The following is a 23,614-nucleotide window of genomic DNA, read 5'->3' on the forward strand; positions in this document are numbered from 1 at the left end:
GTAACATAAATTTTAGATTTGTAATTTTGGCAAACAAGAATTAAGAAACATTCTTTAAAGTGTATCAGTCATCTAAAAACTCTGGCAGCAATAATTTTACAAGCTAATGTTTGTAGAAGGCTAAACTGCTGCAGTACAAACTATAACTTACTGGGAGGTTAGATCGGTGACTATGGCTGTGGAGATGGACTTTCACAGAAATATGGGAAGGTGCAGTGCTTTTTCTTAGCTTCTTCAGCAGCCTACTAATTCACTAGGAACCAATGACTGATGTTTCGTTGATATCATTTGCTGTTAGTGAATTGATTTGCTGCTTTTTCATGAGCAATCGTTCAGCCCGCAAAATAGCTCCCTCCACTATGTGTCGGTGACCCCTGCAATGAATAATTTGAAAGCTTTTATGAACATTTATGAAAATTATTATTAGCATGGCTCATGTAGCACGTATATGCGGTAATCCCACCAGAAATTTCAGTCTAACTTGTTGATTGTTATTATTAGCTGCTAGGGTTATTGCATATTTGTGCTGCAGGCAAAATTGTTTCCCAAAAATTGGTACATCCTGTTTAAAAGATGATATCCAGATGTATCATGTATAAATATATATCCTAAAGAGAATATATAGAAAATGGAGTTGCTATATATCATATAGAATGTGAATTTCTTCAGATTTAAACAAGTTCTAATGTAATTCCACTAAAAGTTTTTGCTAAGTGCCTTCTGTTCTGTATACAACATTACGGGAAGCAGGACTATGCCTGCGAGTTTTCTAGCAGCTCTTTCTAGATCCTAAAGTGCATCAACCTTGCAAATGCCACCCAAACCCCTGTAATCTGGTTTCTATTAATTAATTAGCGGTTACATAGTCCAAGAAGCCATGTGTACGACGTGAATGCATGTGAGTGCCTCTTTGTAGTCACGACAAAAATATATCTAAATACCCAGAATGATTTACCAACCCACTTTCATCATTGTCTAATGCTGATGGCACGTGAATGCAGGACCCTGATAAAACATTCTCTATTTTAAATGACAACATTAAGTATTACGCTCAGGGCATGTTGTCAGCAGACATACACTTAAATCAATTGTATAATAACATTTTGCATCTGATCATGAAATTCAATTATACAAAATTTCTTTTAGAGCGCAGGAAAAAAAAACCAGAAACCAATTCACTCCTTCTAACGGCATTTATCGTCTTTATATAAATGAATAAACCCAAATTAGAATAAAACAATACTTTTAATGACGGCGCAGTGATTTTCATCAGTTTTAGAACCACATCAGCGTTTAATAAAGCACTAACCTTAATTTGTTATGTTACAGGGTGAAATGCTTGACGTAGCCCCGGATTACATGTCAGGTCTAGATGATATGACGGATTCGGACTCTTGCTTGAGTCGAAAGAAGATTAAGAAGACGGAGAGTGGCATGTACGCGTGTGATTTATGTGATAAGACATTCCAGAAAAGTAGCTCCCTCTTGAGACATAAATACGAACATACAGGTAAATGGATTTTCACCTGTACCTGCATTTTTACTGTACTCTAAACATTAGAATTTCTCTGAACAGACATCATACTGACAAGATTACTTTTATTGAAAACAATACATCTTTTAATAAAGTTCTGTTGGGGCATAAAAAGGAATCCAGGATAACCGAGAGATGATGGGGTAGATTTAGTCTAACTTCTAAACAGGAAAAGTAGAGGTGTTGCCCATAGCAGCCAATCAGATTCCAGCTATCATTTATCTTGCACATTCTAGAACATGATAGCTAGAATCTGATTGGTTGCTATAGGCAACACCTCCACTTTTCCTGTTTAGAAGTCTTAATAAATATCTCCATGTCTTACAGAGTTATGACTTGGAGTGTACCGATACTGGAGGCAGCCATTTTGTGGGTTTTGGCCAATGTTAATGAGAAAGCAGCCTGTCAGCTTCCTATGAGCTAGTTAAACCATTGAGGCATGAGGTACTAAATGCCCACATCTGGTGCATGTAGGCAACGGTTATGCTTTAAGTCTCTGGGAGACTCCCGAATTCTCGGTAGGTCTCCCAGACCCTCGGGAGAGCAGGCCATGCTCCCACATTCTGCCAACTTCCTAGTGATTTGGGCAAGATGGGGGCCTCCATAGCGCAAATTCAATGTAATTACGCTATTTTGTAATAGTCACAGCGAATGTGTTTTCATACATTGTCAGGACTTATACAGTATCCGAGCAGGAGGAAAATAAATGACCTGAGCACTTGTACCGCAATAGCGTATCAAGGAAGTGCTCTAGGTGTTCATGGAAAGAAGTATTTCTTTCCGCAGGCACAATTTAAAGACTGTCAAGGAATGGCAACCTTTACATGTATCTTTATGTGTCCCGCATTTGGTATGAGAATTATAGATCACCTTTGTGTTGCTAAATGGGATTGAGGTAAAGCTTATGATTAATGGCTTGTGTCCCTAAGAGGTTCAGAAGCAGCTGCAGACATTATGGCACTTGGTTGCCAGTATGTGATTGTCCCAGATAATTAATATGACAAGAGCCCCCCTGCCAGCCTACCCCCAATGTTAGCATTCCTGTGCGCCGTCACTGTGGTCCTGCTACTAACACAGCAGGTGTATATAGCCTCCAGTTACACACCAGCCACGCTCGGCGTTTTACATTATTTTTTGCTCACTTTGAGGTCGATTCAGAGAAAAAAAAAAATCCTCGAGCAATTTAAAGCCATGATTTGCTTGTCTCATTACAATTGTTCAATAGAAAGCAGTTATAGCTTTAGTACTTTAATGCTCACTATTAAAAGTAATGAAAAATCCTTTCACACCAGTACACTTTCTTCTATTTAAGAGACGGGTTTAAAATCCTTCATTACGGAATGCAAACAGAGATCACTAGCCGTGGTATTCAACCGCAAGAACAGAATCCTCTCCTGACTCCTGGTAGTTCAGCAATATCAGCGCAGCTCCCAACGCCAAACAAAGTTATTTTTTATTTTTTTTATTGGTGCATAATAGATTTCAACTATTATTTACATAACACGATCACCCCAACTGTTGTTATTTCCATCTTCTACGGTATTAAAGGACAATAATATATTGATATATTAAAAGCAGCGACTACTTTGTTGCCACATTTAGGGATTGTTTTAGAGTGTAGAGTGGTTTTAAATCTTTTTTAATTTATTGGCTTGTTCGTGCCCTCTAACCAAGGGCAAAGGAAATGGCCAAAGCTACCTAATGCTATAAATACATGGCTAAAAGACACAGAAGGGCGACAAACCAATGTATTTGGTCAATGTAGCAGGTTGGCACGTGTAAGCCGACAAATTAAAGTCATCAACTGCTTTAAAGCTTTATTTTAAAGAGGTTTATTTTGGATATGGTTAAAACAGACAACAGTCATCATCATCATAATCATCATCTATTTATATAGCGCCACTGATTCCGCAGCGCTGTACAGAGAACTCACTCACATCAGTCTCTGCCCCATTGGAGCTTACAGTGTAAATTCCCTAACATACACACACAGAGAGAGAGATAGCAGCCAATTAACCTACTAGTATGTTTTTGGAGTGTGGAAGGAAACCAGAGGACCAGGAGGAAACCCACGCAAATACGGGGAGAACATACAAACTCCACACAGATAAGGCCATGGTTGGGAATGTAACTCATGACCCCAGTGCTGTGAGGCAGAAGTGCTAACCACTTAGCCACCAACAGTCAAGACTTCCACCATAGGGTACCTCTGTTTTTAGGGTAACAGAGGTTTGGGGTATCGATTGGTTGCTGTAAAGGTTGATGTGTTTTAGCTTGGCAATAGCACCCCTAATACAAGTAAGCTGTCATTTCCAAGCTTCAGTAGGACCACAGAAGACTTGGATGTATTTTCATTCAGGCTTCTTATACTAAAACCTCTAGGTCCATCAACGCCATGCAGTTGTATAAAAGTGAATGCCTGTGTGTCTCTGCCTTGCATCATGTGTCCCGGTCCTGTACCCTGGCATCATGCTGTCAAACATTCAGTGTCAGGTCTATTTTTGAATGAAACGTCAAGCATGGCCGCTATGGAAGGTGTGAAAGGCATTCCTGGGCTATTTGCAGCCTGGAATCAGCCAGATGTGTTAGGGTTTGGCGTAGCTCTCACGTTCCAATCTTGGGATGAAGAATGTACATACTGCCCCTGAAATGGGTCTCTCAGATACCTCGCTGCAAATTTATTTACAACCCATTTAAAACTTTAGAAACATGACGGGCCTCATTTAGAGCTAAGAGTAAAGCCAGATAGAGGGTGCATGGTGTGCTTCAAGGGAGGAGTGGGCAAATGTGTGGAGAGATTTAGAGTTGAGATGTGCAGCTCTCTAGCTCGACTCTAAATTGCAGTGTAAAAATAAAGCTGCCCGGTATTTGTGTGTGACATTCAAAAGCAGCCAGTATTCCCTGCATGCAAAATAAATGGTATTTTCCCTCTCTGCATTGCAACGGGGTTTGTCCGGGTTAAAATTTACATACTTTAGGTAAATTTGCATCCAAGTCTAAATGAATCTCAATGTGAGCAAAGCATTAGCACCAAAAAGGAAGGTATGAAAATCATTTTGCATGTTTAAAGAACATCTGCAAAACTTGCAGTAGTTTTGTACAATTAAAATCTGATCCGAAAGTTTGAGGTCATAGGCTGACCCGGAAATAAATGCCCCGTGTACTTTGAAAACCTTTTGTTTGACCCAACAGACAAACTACCAGATCTGTGTGATAATCACGGATGTGACCTGTGGACATTGAACCACCAAACTAGATCTGCCAACATATTTGTGACCACACAGAGATCTGGGGGTAAATGTACGAAGCTCTGATTTCTGCAAGTCACCGGAAATTGGCGACTTTTCAGGGGAAATTTAAAGCAGCGATGGCTTGTAAAGTCCCAGCATTTTTCCCTCTGCAAAGTCGCCGATTTCGGGCGAATTGAAGAAATCGGGGCTTTATACGTTTACCCCCTTGATGTTGAGTGATCACAGACAGAGACCATAAGCACTTGACCTCTATTTAACTTGACAATCTAATCTATGCCTAGAAAACATGTCCAAGATAACCACTTTAAAACCAACACTTTCTGTTTTGTGACGTCATGCCAAGTAACGGTAGATTGGTGATTGTTGAATCAAACTCCAAGAAGTTCTTCAGCAAATGGAACTTCTGTGACAGGTCACATTGAAGTGAGAGCAGATGGGTAGTTAATTGACTCCGAATGATTGTCTCTTGTTGTAAACATTTTCTTTCGTGGAATGGAAAGTAACAGAAGTGTATCTGATCTTGTTTTGCAGGAAAAAGGCCGCACCAGTGTCAAATTTGTAAAAAAGCATTTAAACATAAACACCATCTAATCGAACATTCGCGCCTGCACTCGGGTGAGAAGCCATACCAGTGTGACAAATGTGGGAAGCGGTTTTCACATTCTGGGTCCTATTCACAGCACATGAATCACAGGTATTCCTACTGTAAGAGAGAGGCGGAGGAGAGGGAGGCCGCCGAGAGGGAAGCCCGGGAGAAAGGCCACTTGGAGCCCACAGAGCTGCTGATGAATCGAGCTTACCTACAGAGTATAACCCCTCAGGGCTATTCTGACTCAGAGGAAAGAGAAAGTATGTTGAGGGACGGGGAGATTGAAAGAGAGCACGATAAGGAAGTGGACGACGTTTACAATAAGCTTGGAAGGCAAGACGGCGACGAAGAGTTTGAAGAGGAAGAGGAAGAGAGCGAAAACAAAAGCATGGACACAGATCCGGAAACGATTCGAGACGAGGAAGAGAACGGTGAACATTCAATGGACGATAGTTCCGAGGATGGCAAAATGGAAATAAAATCCGATCACGAAGAGGAAAACATGGAGGACGGCATGTAATAAACTACTGCATTTTTTTTTTTTTTAAGCTTCCGATTTTTTCTCCAGTAGTCTTGTTACCTGCTTGAAAAACTCTGCTGTGTTAAAGCTGATCATGCACGTGCCTGAAGCTTCCAGGAAGCCTGTATAGATGAACTGAAAGTTAATGGGTGGGAGGGGGTGAAAAGGGGCAGTTCTGCCAAAAAAAAAAAAAAGTCAAATGAAGTTTGAGGTTGTCCTTGTTGAGAACTGCATTATGCAAAATTTTTGTACAGTATTAAAAGGCCTAGAAACTGTGTGGTTTCAGAGACTAAACCCTGTGTTTAAATAGCATTTATTCTTTAAGCACAAAATAGTTAATTGTACGAATTGCACTCTACTTATATATCACTACAAACTAAAAAAAAAAAAGATATTTCTAATTTATATTAATACATAAAAAAAAAGTGCTTGCACTGTTGTAATTCAGTATTATCATTTCACTTTAATTTAAGGTGCTAGCGCTGCAATACACCTGTATTAGAATTCCTTCATCACTTTACTTTTGCTACTCATTCATCATTTCTCAGATCCATGCTAGACAACCACACAATTTTAGGCCTGTTTTATTCTTATTTTTAATGTGAAGGAACATGTAAAAAAAAAATAATGGAGATACCGAAGTCTTAAGAGTGACCTGGATATGATGGGGAAAAAATAGAAAGGTGAATATTAAAGAGAGCCTTTGTAAGGTGTTTTTTTTTTTTTTTTAAAAGAAAAAAAAAAGCCTTATATGCAAACCTTTTAATCTGTGTGTTTCTGCAAGTGCCATCCTTGTACAGTGTTAAGAAGGTAACGTGGGTTACCAATGCACCAGCTTCAGTGTTAAGCTTACCCTGTTCTTTGAAGCACCCATGTCAGTATTAGAATAGATGGCAGTTCCTTAGTTTACATATGTTTGTGCAATTTTATTTCTGTATTATTTTTGTCCATTAATTTTGTCAGTATTACACCAAACTTTTTTTTCTTTTTTTTTTGCAATTTTTTATTTTATTTTGCATTCATTTAATTTTAGGTCAAATAACATTTTATTTATGTGGCTCATTTTATATTTCCTAATTTTATTTATTTCATACTGTAGTGTACAGTATAATAGTTCTTCAATATAGATATATTTTAGTAAAAAAGGAACATGATGTTGATCACTTGGGCAAATTTTACGTAAAGAGAAGAGCATTTATTGTGTTTTGAAACATTAATTGTGAAATGCAATTTTTTTTTCAATTTTATTATTTTATTTTTGTTTTATTTTATTTTATTTCTTTCCAATTACTGGAAATTCCAAATTTGGGAACTTTTGATACGATCTTGTGAAAACACTGTATTTTCGACTGAAAAATTCCACTTTCTTCATCTTGTTTTTTAGCTAAAAAAAAGAGGGACTGTTAAATACAATGTATAATATCGTGACAAAAAATCTTTCCTGACTTGTCTTTGTAAAAGTATTATTGAATTTTCAATTTGTAATTTCTCTTGAAAATGACCATGCTCAAATAAAAAATGTAGCCAAACTATGCAAAGTGTGACTGACTACTTAAAAAAAAATATATTGGTGTTTTTTTTAGTGCTTATTGATAAAGTAATTTGATATGTTTTTATTCTGTTTGCAAACATAGTTATATTGCTGAATTATTTGTAGAAAATTTGCACATGTTAACCCTAGTTCATAAGTGTGGTTTCTCCAAAAAACAGTATTTATGCCCCTGTGGATCTGTGATATAAGTCTCCTGTGTTTGCTGATTTTTAAAAAGTCATAAATGAAAATAGATGATGCTCCAATGTATTAATAAGTTTAAAAGCCCATGCATTGACATAATAATATGTGTAACGTTATTTGCTGGCATTAATTCATAAAAAAACAAGACCATTTTCTTTTGTTTTCTACACAGAAGCTTGCTGTCGTAACTCAAGAGAGGTTGCTTTTAAATGAAATACTAAGTCTCACAAAAAATAACAAAAAATCCTGCTTTAATACACTGCTCTTGTTTTGCAGCCTTATTAAACAAAAATATGTTAAAGTTGCTTAGAAAAACCTCTCACAGCCAAATATAGACCCTTTATATTTATAGTGACACTGGTGATAAAGAACATTTTCGTTACCTAAGAGACTGCAAGCCAATCATTCAGATCTATTAATCTTTCATCTTCTCTCACCTCATTCCAATCGACACTGTTTCAAGGAATATAATCATCCCTTTCCCTACATTCTGTTAAGAATAAACAGTTATTTCAGGTATATTATTGAGTGAAGCAATACACAGCTTGCTATATATAGATATATTAATTAATAATTAATTAATTATATATATATATTAATTTCCCATAGTGGGGGTTCTTGCTCTTTTTTAACATTGAGGACTAAAAGCAATATACATCCCTCCCACTTTATTAAACACAATAAATAACATTTCAAATAATTGAAATGTCGGATACGTGGTTTTGTATCTATTATGTAATAATTTCCTTTTTCATTTTCTTGCTCAAAACGGATTGATTTCTGGTTATAATCCAACCAGATCATTGTAAATGTATGATTGGTAGACAGCCAAAAAAAAAAAAAAAACCATCATGTCAGTAATTTACTAAACCATTTTAGTAAAAGAAAAAAAACATACACTGAGATTGTCTCTGTAAATGAAATTGTAATTTATTTTTATAATGTACATTTTTTTTTCCTAATTTTTTTGTTTGTTTTTGTACAATTTCTCGTTTGATGTCCCATATTTTTTGTACACTGACCAAGAGAAAAATAAAAAAAAAATAATTAAAAACCATGACGTATCACTCAACACTATGCTATTCAATGGGGCTAGGCGATCCTGTAAGTTCAGTTAAAATCCCTCTGGGAAAGTACTGAGCAGCCATACTGGGCTTGCGTGGGGCCCCTAGAGATCCAGGGCCCCTGTGCTGTTGCATCTGCTTGCTACCCTTGTTGCTACACGTTGCTTTTGAGCGGTTGATAGATCTGTGCAAAAAGAGAAGAATAACATAGCATTAAGTGATATATTAACAAATAGACATAAGGCCATGTAAAGGTGTCCTTTTACCCGTTACAGAGCTACCTAGGATGTAGGTTACGTGACCACACACTGAGGGTTTAACCTTAGGGCTTGAGTCATTAAGGAGATCAAAGCATAAAAAAGGAGTAACTTTGCACCTTGGCAAAACCATGTTGCTTTGGAGGGGGAGGTAAATTTAAAACGTGGGGACAGATTTATAGTTGGGGTAGGGCATGTCCTAGATCAACTTTAAATTTCAATATAAAAATATAAAAATAAAGCCATCAAGTATTTGTGTGCTAGATGAAAAAACAGCCAGTATTTAACTTACCGTATATACTCGTGTATAAGCCGAGTTTTTCAGCATACTTTTGTATGCTGAAAAAGGGCACTCGGCTTATACACGGGTGAACTTACCTGGTGTCCGGTCCCTCGGCTTCAACTTCTGCATATGCGTTCCAACACAGGAAGTTCGGCATTTGGAACGCAAACTTGCGTTCCAAATGCCGAACTTCCTGTTGTTGGAACGCATATGCGTTCCACTGCCGGGTAAGTGGGAAAAAAAATCTCTCTCTCTCTCTCTCTCTCTCTCTCTCTCTCTCTCTCTCTCTCTCTCTCTCTCTCTCTCTCTCTCTCTCTCTCTCTCTCTCTCTCTCTCTCTCTCTCTCTCTCTCTCTCTCTCTCTCTCTCTCTCTCTCTCTCTCTCTCTCTCTCTCTCTCTCTCTCCTCTCTCTCTCTCTCTCTCTCTCTCTCTCTCTCTCTCTCTCTCTCTCTCTCTCCTTTTTTTTTCAATACAGCCACCATGTTCATACATTTATATCCCTACCCCTTATATACCCCTTTATTTAGGTTAGGTTGTACCCAATGCCAATGATTTTATAATCATTTATGAATGTTCCTTGTCATCTACTGTTATTTATGGTTTAGCTAAAAATGATTTCATAGATTGAACCTATCATTTTTATACTCGAGTCAATAACTTTTCCCAGTTTTATGTAGTAAAATTAGGTGCCTCGGCTTATATTCGGGTCGACTTATACTCTATGTGCAAAATAATAAACTAATTTGCACCCCTTGTATTGTAACATGGTTTGTCCCAGCGAACATTTACTCAATTTTTTTGCCTTACTTTCCTTAATAACTCAGGCCCTTAGAGTATAGTAAATGTCCCTAATTACCAAGGACAGTTCTAGGTTTTAAAGATTTGTTCCGGGAATTTTTTGGTCCCCAAAAAATTGTTCCTAACTTTTCAATGTTGACCACCCGCACTTTACAAATCTTCTTTTCCTGCATTCCAGATGTAAATCTTACCATCTAGTCTTACTCTAGGTTTTATTTTTTTGGAAAATGAGTCATTAAAACACAAAAAAAATGTGATAATCAAATTCAGAATGCGCAACACTCGAAGGACCGCAAACACAGTATAACCGCCTGACCTGCGTTCAGCAGCAAAGAGTTACTGGGAAATATTTTAAAATGTTGGCAGCTGTGTATCAGTAATCTAGGGCCGTGTCCAAGGGGCAGCAAATACATAGTTTTTAGCTTGATTTTATTTACTTTTTACCGTTATTTTTTTCTAATTGGTCTTCAACACTCACCTATTTTCTCTGCTAAAAAAATGGAGGTGTGTTGGATAGAGGGACAGTAATTTCGAAAATGTCTTAGGGCACCAAATAATCTGGGATTTCCTCACACTTTATACCACTAGACAGTGGTTTATGATACTATAGAATGTCATGTGATGATTCATGCCATTGGGTACTGTAGCTTATATATATTAATGTATGTTGGGATGTCTTGTATTTAATTTTACTGCCCTGCTGTGTCATGCAATGTCGCACTGGGGTACACACAGCCAACCAGTAAATGCAATTAGAACGGTCCACTGTATAGTAAATGGATTAATTGTTTCTACTTATACAACAAATACAAAACATTCTACAATATTACATATCAGAGGGCAATATTGTCACTTTTCTTACACTATAGGGGTTAATTATATGGGATGTTTCCAACCATTCCGCTGGCTGAGGTGCAAAATACAATGGTTCCCCTTATATAAACGACAGTATACATTTGTATACAAGTACTGCATACTTGCTAATGCTCCCGAAATGTCCAGGAGACTCCTGAATCTCGGGTAGGTCTCCTGGACTACCAGGAGAGCTGGCAATTCTCCCGCATCCTGCTCGTATCCTGCTCGTAGTGAGCCTAAATGGCGCAATTTGTGGTGAATCGTGTCATCGTGGCAACTGGTCCCTTTATACCCTCTCACCACGCCGCCCCCCCCTTCAGGATCTCCCAGACTCCACCAACAGAAAATTGGCAGGCATGAAGTACAGTGAACTGCAATAGATTATGCAGCTTCAATCATGATTAAATCAAAGTACAAACCACTAATTTCAACTTTTTCGGCAAGAAAACTAGTATTTTTAGAATGTAGCCTCAGGTAAGATGTTCCTATACAGGGGCAAATGCGGGATTTGTAGAGGGTGGTTTCCACACCACGCCGCCAGTGGGCGTGACCAGCATGCATGGGGATGTGGCTATAATTTTAGACAGTGCTTGGCTTCTCTCCAACTCTTCTTATCCCCATAATATACATGGGCAATGCTGCGTGCACTACTGTTAGGTGCAGGCAGCTCTCCCTTTTTAAACAGAGCTGTGTAAAGTGGGAGCAGGGTCCAGCCACCTCAATTTTACAGTGCCCCAGGCTTAGAGGGGGGTTTCCAGGCACTAGGAACCTCCCCTCGGTTTGCCTATGCTATGCATAGAAGTTTAGAAACTTTGCACTGGGGTCTTATAAGAAGAGAATGGTTTCCATGACAACCAATACACTCCACAATTAAAAGTGATAACAACCTACAAAGATCTTCTCCATCCAAAATCGATACCCAGCTGCTGGCTTTATTTACAAATACTGCTTAGTCGTCAACTACTCCCAATGTCCAAGGGCAATCCCTGTTTTTCATGATTAGTCTTTGTGTTTTAATACAAACCAGGTGCACAGTACAACTTCTCTTGTCCTGTACACTTGATACATTTCCCTAACTGTTCTTATGCTGCGTGTTATAGTTGAAGGGTATTGAAGGACAATATTTGCAATACAATAATATTGAATTATTATAATTTATCGTTATTTCTGCATAGAAAGCGCTACTAATATTCACCTGCTTCAAAATTACTATCTTTCATACACATAGTAATTCCATTTACGATGTTAACGTCATTACTGTAAAAATAGCTAAGACTAAAAAAAAAGACACATTTATTTAAAGGATAATGTCATTTAAAAAAAATGGCTAAATATTTTCAAAATGCGAACATATAGGGTCTGATTCAGCAAAGCACGTATTCTGTGAGAGCAACCCACGTTCAGTATAATACGCGCGTATTTAGGCTTTGCGTACTCTCGTCAAGGCACGGATCTCTAGATTAGGGGGTACATGTATCAAGCTGAGAGTTTTTTAGGGGGTACATGTATCAAGCTGAGAGTATTCCAGTGGGTTTGAAAAACCAATCAGATTCTAGCTATCATTTTGTAGAATGTACTAAATAAATGATAGCTAGTATCTGATTGGTTTTTCAAACCCGCCGGAAAACTCTCAGCTTGATACATGTACCCCCTAGCTGTGCTTTTGAATCAGGGACAGGTCTGCTGTGCTATACTGCACAAGACGCTGCAGAATACACCCAATACTTATATAGATCATAAATGTGCAAAAGAACGCAAAGAAGAAAGTTATTGAATTAATGTCACCTGGTAATAATATAGGCATTAATGATAAAACTGTTGAAAAAAATATATCTATATATTTTAATTTCTATTTCCATTAAATACATTTATTCTGAGTATTTTAATGTCCACTGAGCATAAAATACATTTTAAGAGTTACACGTGATTGCAAACACATGTTATAGCATGTATATGACTGTCATCACTACTGATCAGGACTTAGACTAGCCCTGTAGCTGGAGCAAGAGATATGGCAGAAGAACTAGAGAAGCTCAGGCTCGGTTCCTCGAGAACTGAACACACACGGTACTTAGCAGATCCGAGTACCGAGCCGAGCCGGCTCTGTACTTTCGCGCTTTTTCGGATTTGAAAACGAGGCAAAACGTTACGTCGTCGGATTTCGGATCTCGCAATTTTCGGATTCCTTTTTAAGATCCAACATAAGGGTGGGTTGGAGGGCCCAAGGACAAATCCATCTTGCACCATTTATCTTTTCTGCCACTGCTGTGTGCCAATGTGTCCTAGATGTGCTAGGAACTGCCGTGTGTTTGTGTCATTGCTCTGTCGCTTACAATCCAGCCAGGTCGCTGCAGTATTTGTCCCAAAGTGTATGAAAATAATATTGTGACCTGTGAGGTGGTCAAAATTGACTTCAAATGACTTGAAATTAATGTTATTGGGGTTAATAATAATTTAGGAACAGGAAAAAAAGCAAAATTATGTGATTTTAGCATATTTTAGGATTTGTTCTAAAAAATCCAAAACCAAAACACACGAGGGCGGTTTTGCCAAAACCAAAACACGAAGCTAATCCAGATCCAAAACCAAAACCAGTTCACGGGGGTCAGTGAGCATCTCTAAGAAGAACAAGTAACTTGTGGCTGTGTGTGCTTGGGTTTGCCACGCCAATAAGTTCACTAAGGCAAAACACCCTTCCCCGTCCAGTTCAAACAATCAGCGGGCGATGCTCCTGTCATGGATGTATCTCGCGGATCTGGACATGCACAGAGTGATTTTGCGGACGTAGTATCAATTATAGAATCTCCTTTGTTGTAAGATATGTCTCATTTTCCTCCTATGCTGTTGTTCAGTATTGTATTACTCAGGAGCGGCAGTGTTGAGAGACATCAGCTGCATGGTACAGTAATTATCGTTAGTGCTTTATATCCTTACTGTGCCCACTATCTTGCCAGGTCTCTAGCAGTTAAACTCGCTTAGCATTTTTCTGGACAGAGGACTTGTCACGTCTAAACTGATGAAAAACAGATTCTTACTTTAAGTAAAACTTGTCATTTAATGATTCTGCTGAATTCTTTATAAACCCAAACGCTGAACAGGAGAGAAACCATCTTGGAACCGCAAATTAAGGTCTCCATGTGGCACTGATAGAAACCGTACGCTGTGTTAGATGGATATTCCGAGGCTTGTATAGGAAATAGAGCAGACCATTCAAAAGTAGAGATGTTCTCTGACCCCATTGTTTTGGTTTTAGTTTTGGATCTGGATTAACTTCGTGTTTTGGTTTTGGTTTTTGCAAAACCGTCGTCGCGTGTTTTGGTTTTGAATCCCGATTTTTCTAAAATGTTATGGGAATTCCACCCTATAACTCCTAGTTCGACCGCTGTATATATATTTTCTGGTCCCACTTCTCAGCTCTAGAGTCAAACACCGTTGTTTCATTTAGATGACTGCACTCACAAGCCAACAGCTCCAGCTTCAAGGATACTGCTGGACTCTCTTGGAAGTCAGGGGGATCGCCCACTATTTTGGAAGTCTCCCTGACAATCTGGGAGAGTCGGTAAGTTTACATAACAACTTTAAAATTTATAATAGTAACACGTAAAACCGACAACCCCAGGTTGTGCCCTCCTGTGATTTACTTGAAACTTAAATCTCGATGAGCAGGGATTAAAAAAAAGAGCCAAATTATGTGATTTTAGCAAATAAAAAAGGAATTTTAGAAAAAAATCAGGATCCAAAACCAAAATTAAAACAAGCGAGGGCGGTTTTGCCAAAACCAAAACCAAATCCAAAACACGAAGTTAATCCAGATCCAAAACCAAAACACGGGTGCCATCGCTCACAGAAACAGGGGTAGCAGTGTTCTTGTCACTCTCCAGTCTCCAGTGACATTGCTCAGTGCCATCGCTCACAGAAACAAGGGTAACAGTGTTCTTGTCACTCTCCAGTCTCCAGTGACATTGCTCATACAGAAACAGGAGGGGTAGCAGTGTTCTTGTCACTTGACAAAAATTGATTGGAGATGATTGGAAATTAATGTTATTGAGGTTAATAATAATGTAGGGATTAAAAAAATAGCCAAATTATGTGATTTTAGCAAATAAAATAGGGATTTTAGAAAAAAAATTGGGATCTAAAACCAAAACACGCAAGGGCGGGTTTGCCACAACCAAAACACGAAGTTAATCCAGATCCAAAACCAAAACACGGGGGTCAGTGAACATCTCTATCACAGTTGTCCTCAAGGCGTCCACAGGATATCACTCCCACAAAATCGCTATGTAACAATAACATGCGGCTTTGTAATCTGATCATTTCAGGTACTTTTCACTTTTCTTCTCTTTTCTGAGGTTTCAAATCTGTACATTGTATTTCCATGAATGAAAATGAGTTTTCAGAGCAGCTCCTCCTGCATCACAGTAACGCTCTGTCTTCTGTGATAGGCAGGAAGGACTGCCAGACCCCCCCCAACTGCCCCATTTACTTACACCAATGGATGAATAAACAGGAGCATATAAGCAAATATTGCTTCAAAATCGCTTAACTTGGTCCCATTTAAAAGGGGCTCACAATCCGGGATGTTCCACTTTAATTATATCAAGGAAATCGTTTAATAATCGAATAACCATTATTACTTGAACTATTCAGACTATACAGTTGTAGGACTGCTATGTAATAACAGCAGCTAAATACAAATGAAAATACAACTCAATGTTTCTATAATAAATATTAAAAACATAAAATATGGGAACTAATAGAGAACTTTAGACAAAGTGTAGATGGAGAATTGAGGTAATAATTTTGTTTGCTTGTTCCTGAAGTTTTGTAAAGTTCTAATATAAACTCTTTTTTTCCTTTTTACGATTAGTAGTTACCGTATCCAGCGGCCAATAGAAGCGTGGCTTGCTGGAAAATGGGGCGTGGTTTGCAATGATGTGCGTCATGGCAATGTATTTAGCTCATTATTAGTAGAGATGTTCACTGACCTCCGTGTTTTGGTTTTGGATCTGGATTAACTTCGTGTTTTGGTTTAAATTTTGGCAAACCGCCCTAGTGTGTTTTGGTTTTGGATCCCTATTTTTTTTCTAAAAATCCCTATTATTTCTAAAATCACATAATTTGGCTCTTTTTTTGTTCCTACATTATTATTAACCTCAATAACATTAATTTCCAGTCATTTCTAGTCAATATTTGTCAAGTGACAAGAACACTGCTACCCCTGTTTCTGTGTGAGCAATTGCACTGAGCAATGTCACTGGAGACTGGAGAGTGACAAGAACACTGCTACCCCTGTTTCTGTGTGAGCAATGGCACTGAGCAATGGCACTGTAGACTGGAGAGTGACAAGAACACTGCTGCCCCTGTTTCTGTGTGAGCAATGGCACTGAGCAATGGCACTGTAGACTGGAGAGTGACAAGAACACTGCTACCCCTGTTTCTGTGTGAGCAATGGCACTGAGCAATGGCACTGTAGACTGGAGAGTGACAAGAACACTGCTGCCCCTGTTTCTGTGTGAGCAATGGCACTGAGCAATGGCACTGTAGACTGGAGAGTGACAAGAACACTGCTACTCCTATTTCTGTGTGAGCAATTGCACTGAGCAATGTCACTGGAGAATGGAGAGTGACAAGAACACTGCTACCCCTGTTTCTGTGTGAGCAATGTCACTGGAGACTGGAGAGTGACAAGAACACTGCTACCCCTGTTTCTGTGTGAGCAATTGCACTGAGCAATGTCACTGGAGACTGGAGAGTGACAAGAACACTGCTGCCCCTGTTTCTGTGTGAGCAATGGCACTGAGCAATGGCACTGTAGACTGGAGAGTGACAAGAACACTGCTACTCCTATTTCTGTGTGAGCAATTGCACTGAGCAATGTCACTGGAGAATGGAGAGTGACAAGAACACTGCTACCCCTGTTTCTGTGTGAGCAATGTCACTGGAGACTGGAGAGTGACAAGAACACTGCTACCCCTGTTTCTGTGTGAGCAATGTCACTGGAGACTGGAGAGTGACAAGAACACTGCTACTCCTATTTCTGTGTGAGCAATTGCACTGAGCAATGTCACTGGAGAATGGAGAGTGACAAGAACACTGCTACCCCTGTTTCTGTGTGAGCAATGTCACTGTAGACTGGAGAGTGACAAGAACACTGCTACCCCTGTTTCTGTGTGAGCAATGTCACTGGAGACTGGAGAGTGACAAGAACACTGTTACCCCTGTTTCTGTGTCAGCAATGGTGCTGGATCTCCTGGGGAGGGAGGTACTTATGGAATCCAAAACCCGCGAGATCCGACAACGCAACAATGATGTTTTTCCTCGATTCAGATCCGAGGACGCGCGAAAGTAACGAGCCGGCTCGCGAGCCTACTCGGATCCCCTAATTTCGGGTGGGCTCGGTTTTCAGAAAACCGAGCCCGATCATCTCTAATTATTAGGTGTTGTAAGCTCCAATGGGCCAGGGACTGATGTGAATGATTCTATACTCTCTGGAAAGTCCTGCGTAATATGGTAGCGCTATAAAAATAAACAATAATAATAGATAATAATAATACCAAGATAGATAAAGAAGATTGGGGTATACAGCACATTGCAGACAAACTGTATATATGTTGCAAATATTTATCCAGTGCTTATATATACAGATAAATAAAATTTACTCCGTCAGTTCACTATCTCTTGCCGTCATAGGAACTGACCTGAAGATATATTTCTGTAACATATTTTTAACTATTTTTATTTAAAGCAACAATTCGTGACATTTCCAGAAAATCTATTTTATATTATAAAAAAACAAATGTTTCAGTGAAACGAAACTTATCCAGTTCCCTTATTTCTGTCTTTAGATGTTACGTAATCCAGGGCCTCTTAGTTTCTCTTCAGCCCTTCTTATACTTTTTGTACTAATAATTTGCAGGTCATTAGATTAATAACATCCCTAAAAAAAAACGTTGAACATTTCCCTGATTCAGACACCCCTTGACCAGAGTTGGCTCGAGCAGTCTAGTCCCTCCCCCAAATCAAGAAACCACACCCTCTTTACTGCTGAAATATTAAAAACCCTTCTACTAAAAGTGTCATAGCTGAGTGGGAGTGGGCTGTGGATATTAAAACATTAATAAAATAATTTCCGAACCCATAGATAGGAACAAAAAAAGATTTTTATTTTAATCTGTTACCTATTGGGCATATACGTTGTTTAATAACCAACGTGTTGGTATTCGCTGCACTCACAACAAAACAGAGAACCACCAACTGGCTCATTGAAGAAATAATGACATATAAAACAAAGTTAAATGAAGTAATACGTAAATGAGAGATTGCATTTAATGATAGCCGTTATTTTGAAACAAATTGAAACGCAGCCTCACAGCCGCCTCGATTCAGGATAAATGGTGAAACGTAGTTTTGCTAAATGAATTCATTCCCTTAAAACATGACAATTGTTTTACAATGATAAGACAATTAATACGTGGGATATCCTGATGGATTCGCTCTTCCAGGCATTTCAGTTACAGTTAGCAGAAGACTTATCATATTATGGCTAACTAGTTAGTTTAAGCACTGGCTTTCTAATTCTGTGATGTGGGGATTAATTAACTTTATTTCCTTTTTAAATTAAGTTTTATGCCTATGAACAATGCAATTTCTTTAAAATGACTTAACAACCTTGTTTCTTTTTTTAATTTTACAATTAATAGTTTACCCTTATGCCATTTAAAACTGCATTATCTGCGTCGACATTAAAGTCACCCAAGCTTATATCGGAATATATTTACAGTTGATTATGTAGACGGCCTAAATTGTATCAACATTCATTTCATTGTCAGGATGCAAAACATAAGAAAGTAATTGTTATCTGTACGTAAGCCCAGATCTGTGACAAGGGCCATGTGCCTAGGAGACAGCGGTGAAACTACTACCATCGTAGTGTGCGCGGCTACTGCTGCCAATGGAGGTGTGGGGGCTCCGTAGCCACTGAATCCCTGCCGCATTGGTAGTTCTTACACTACCTGCACCCATTATTATTTCCTATCAGCACAGAGTATGTGCTGATAGAAGAAAGAAAAATTGGAGGTGTCGCCCATAGCAACCAATCAGAGTCTAGCTATCTATTATCTAGTGCATTCTAGAAAATAATAGGCACAATCTGATTGGTTGCTGTGGCCAACACCTCCACTTTTACTTTTTAGAAGGCTTGATACATTTACGCTTCAGTTTGTACTAGGGCACATTGGAGGTTGGAACCATAGTGAAGGGAATGTATGCGGTGACTCAGAGGGAGTGGCTACAAACACCAGTTAAACAACCCATTTGGAGCACCACCATTGTTTGTGTTGGGCCTGATTCATCAAAGAGCGTATCTGCCGATTTTGTGCGTATTGTGCGCAAAATCACTCTGCGCATGTCCAGGACCGAGCCACATGCAACTAAAGACAGCAAAGTTCACTGCATCTAGGCATGCAAAGCACACTTACTACAGCCTACGATTACTGGGAGGGAACGGGCGGGTAAGGGGTGTTTGCCCATAGTCAATGTACAGTAGGGGCGTGCCAAACAAGAGCGCACACAGCAGTGTCTGAATCAAGCCTTGGGAATCTCCAAGGAAGTTGTTTTTCTGCCGTATCTCTTGCTCCAGCTACAGGGCTAGTCTAAGTTCTGATCAGTAGTGATGACAGTCTCGAATGCATGCTATAACATGTGTTTGTAGTCAGGAGCAACTGTAAAAATTTATTTTATGCTCAGTAGACATTAAGATGACCCTTATAATTGTATTGCATGGGGGTTGGGGAATCATATATTTTTCAACTGTTTTGTCATTTATGCCTATAGTATTAATATAGGTTTTCATTTCTCTGTGCGTTCTTTTGAGAATGTATATTCCGAGCGTTTTAAAACAATCAGATATTACTCTAAGCAGTGGCGGATCCAGGGGGGGGGGTTGGGGCTGGGTGATCGGGGCAGCAGAAAGCCTACCTCTAAAATAGGTCCCAGCCTCCGAGCAAAAGGGGAGGGGGTGGGGCCAATCGCGAGCAGAAGGTGGGGCTAAACGCGGGCCAGCCAATCAGAGTAAAGGAAGGGCGTGATTAGGCAAAATCGCCCCCCCCTAAACATAAAGTCTACATCCACCCCTGACTCTAAGGGGGGTATTCAATTGACGGCGTGATCGCCAAAAATCGAGCGCTCGAAAAATATTACCGTTAATGCGGTAATTACTCCCTGAGCTGCGAGCTTAAATGCAGCGAGTAAATTACCGTATTAACGGTTTTTACGCGCAGATTACCGTATTAACTGTAATATTTTTCGAGCGCTCGATTTTCGGCGTTCACGCCGTCAATTGAATACCCCCCTAAGTATGCGTGCCTTGATAAATCGTGCCCGTTGTCTCTTCAGATATAACCTCTTCATCTGTGTACTGGATTTTCAGAGGATGCAACAGAGGCGTCTTCTCATGGGACCACTCGCCTGACATTTGGTTTCGGCGGGTTGGGAGTGTTGCCTCACTTGTCCTGATTTTCCAGTAAAAGCTTTTAGGTATGCTGGCAGTAAGAAGAGGGCACCACTGTGACTGGACACTTAAACTCAAGTTAACCCGTGTTCCTCTTTCACTTTTACAAAAAAATGTCATCACATCTCTAAACTGTTTGTGCTCCCGTACAAAAGTACCCCTCCTGCAACTGTGTAATGCCAGGTCATAGCTATCGTTATTCTGTGCCCTTAATTCATGCTGTAAAAACAAACAAAAAAAAAACAGTTGTCTAATTTTACAAAATGTGTTGCAATAATTAACAAAGATTAACCTCGCCTTTCTTACAGCAAGAGTTCAAAGAGTTAAAAGCAAAAAGTTCATTTTTTTTTTTAATGCTACAGTTCAATGTAACAAGTCAAATTGCGCTTGTTCACCGGAGCTTTGTCTTGGAGCGAGTTTTTAGAACTGTCACCCACTGACTGCGTATAAACACATGTGAATTCTAAGTACAGACAGACACACGGAGACAGCGGTAATTCCATAGCCTGGAAAATATGTTTCATAAATGAAAACAAAATGCTGTGGTTTTAGCAAAATGCATAAATGGAACATCAATTAAAATTCAATAATGTAGGTGCTAAACAGGCCAAATTTTTAATAAACTTGAAATCAGTCTTTCAGTCATTGCATAATAACAAATAATAAATTGGATAGATCGTTCTTTAAAAATAACCTATTTTTTTTTCTTTCCATTGTGTCTATTTGTATCAAATGGAAGAAAAAAATTAGCTAAGAGACCCTTTATGCAAAATAAACATTTTTAAATAAGAAGGTCTTTCAGAAGACAATGTTGGGATGTCTGTGATGTTGTTACATAGTCACAGTCACCCAAATGTCTGTACAGTTTGTACCTGAAAAGGGAAATTGCAACCATAGAATTTAAACAAGAATGTTTTAGACTTATAAGTTCCGAGAGGAGTTTTTTCTTCTTTCCGCAGGTGGTCCATCATTGTCCAGAAGACACTTTTCAATTAGCTAACGGGAGGAGTCATAGGCATAGATTTACCAAACTGCGGGTTTGAAAAAGTGGAGATGTTGCCTAGAGCAACCAATCAGATTCTAGCTGTCATTTATGTAGTACATTCTACAAAATGACAGCTAGAATCTGATTGGTTGCTATAGGCAACATCTCCACTTTTTTGAAGCCGCAGTTTAGTAAATATACCCCATAGTCTTCATGCTGTATCTAGCTGGGATTTCCAAGCTGCACGAATGAAGAAGTAAATGTAAAACTCCTCGATTCCTTCATAAAAATATTAACAAAATCAGTACAAAACATACTAATAATAATTCCTTAGGGGATGTCTACTAACAAGTGCAAAAATTCAAATGTGTAAAAATCCACAGTAACCCATCTTAAATTTACATTTAGGAATTAATTCCGAATAAGTGGCGCATCACAGGAGGGCAACAAGTGCCTTTTGTGGTGTTAAATGATGGTACATATGTACTGTGCATCTATTTGTATGGAAATGTAGGGAATAATGGAATGGACTGTAAAGCGTGAAGACTTAGTGCATGATGGTGTGTGGAGCGAGGTGGATCGGGTAGTGTTTCATGGCTGCGGGATGTACACAATGATTTGTGAGCTACAGTACTAGCTATTAATGACAATAAAACAGCAAATACTGAAGAGGGATCTTGGATCACTAATTCAAGAACCAATGAAGCAAAGCATTTGGGGAAAGTGTTTCGGATGCTCGGTTGCATAGCAAGAGGAATTAGCAGCAGAAAGAGAGATGTGGTAAGTCCACTACAAGTCATTGGTGTGTCCTCACCTAGAACAATGTGTTCAGTTCAGGAGGCCAAAGATTGTGTACAGAGGGGCTACAGAGATGGTGCATAGTCATCATCTCAAAACTTCCCAGGAAACGCTAAAGGACCTCAATAGGTATAGCTTGTAGCAGAGAAGGGAGAGTGGGAAATGATAGAAGCCTTCACATATATCAAGCATTCTACAGAGGACGAGAAATGTAATCATCATCATCATCATCAGCAACTACTGATATAGCACCACTAATTCCGCAGCGCTGGCCTGAGATCTCACTTACATCAGTCCCTGCCCTATTGGAGCTTACAGTCTAAATTCCCTAACTTATACACACAGACAAACACACAGAGAGAGAGATAGACTAGGGTCAATTTAATAGCAGGCAATTAACCTACTACAATGTTTTTGGAACATGGGAGGAAACCGGAGCACCCGGAGGAAACCCACGCAAACACGGAGAGAACATACAAACTCTACACAGATAAGGCCATGGTCGGGAATCAAGCTCATGAGCCCAGGGCTGTGAGGCAGAAGTGGTAACCACTGAACCACCGTGCTGCCCAATCATGGTTGGAATAGGCAATAAGACTATAGTAAATCAGGAAAAAAGCTAAGGACCAAATAGGATCCGAGGTTTTTAGGAATAAAATTGGGCCGTGTGATCTTTATCTGCTACTTAGCTGTCCAGAGTCTGGGTTGTGGTGGATGAGAAAGCAGAGGGCACATAGGCGGTTACAGGTATGAAGTGCTATGGGGTGCAAGAAAAGTAAGCATTAGTGGTGTAATAAACATTTATATGACTATGAACATTGGTGGGTCATATATAAAATATGTACAGGTAAATAATCACTTTTTTCCTAGGTTTACTATTAGCATCATCATCACCATTTATTTATATAGCGCCATTGATTCCGCAGCGCTGTACAGAGAACTCACTCACATCAGTCCCTGCCCCATTGGATCTTACAGTCTAATCTGCCTAACACACACACAGACAGAGAAAGAGAGACTAGGGTCAATTTTGATAGCAACCAATTAACCTACTAGTATGTTTTTGGAGTGTGGGAGGAAACTGGAGCACCCGGAGGAAACCCGTGCAAACACGGGGAGAACATACAAACCCCTCACAGATAAGGCCATGGTCGGGAATTGAAATCATGACCCCAGTGCTGTGACATAAAAGTGCTAACCACTGAGCCACCGTGTTGCCCTATGTGGAGTAAATTGTGGTTTATATTGTATACACACACCAATTTGTTTTTATATTACTGCAACTCCATTTTTGCTTTACATACTTTTTATGGCTCCCTTGTTTGAGCCTAGAGGCGCAAATATTACCCCTTGCTACATTTTATATTGATATGAATTTGTTTTCATTGAAAACATCGGCAACTGAGTTGCTGGAATCCAAACCAGGGACTGGGG

General features: G+C 39.2%; 1 protein-coding gene across 2 annotated transcripts in view; it reads left to right on the forward strand.

The window, feature by feature from the left end:
• Nucleotides 1–7,426, forward strand: part of ZEB2 (zinc finger E-box binding homeobox 2) — a 106,198-nt gene extending 98,772 nt beyond the window's left edge. For both annotated transcript variants that reach the window (XM_075180931.1, XM_075180932.1), the window contains 2 exons: nt 1,330–1,510; nt 5,317–7,426. In XM_075180931.1, coding sequence (XP_075037032.1) covers nt 1,330–1,510; nt 5,317–5,894 — 759 coding nt within the window. In that variant the 3' untranslated portion in view covers nt 5,895–7,426. The remainder of the gene's footprint in view (nt 1–1,329; nt 1,511–5,316) is intronic.
• Nucleotides 7,427–23,614: the final 16,188 nt, after the last annotated feature.

The sequence above is a fragment of the Mixophyes fleayi genome, chromosome 7 (assembly GCF_038048845.1).
Source record: "Mixophyes fleayi isolate aMixFle1 chromosome 7, aMixFle1.hap1, whole genome shotgun sequence".
Taxonomy (NCBI): Eukaryota; Metazoa; Chordata; class Amphibia; order Anura; family Limnodynastidae; genus Mixophyes; species Mixophyes fleayi.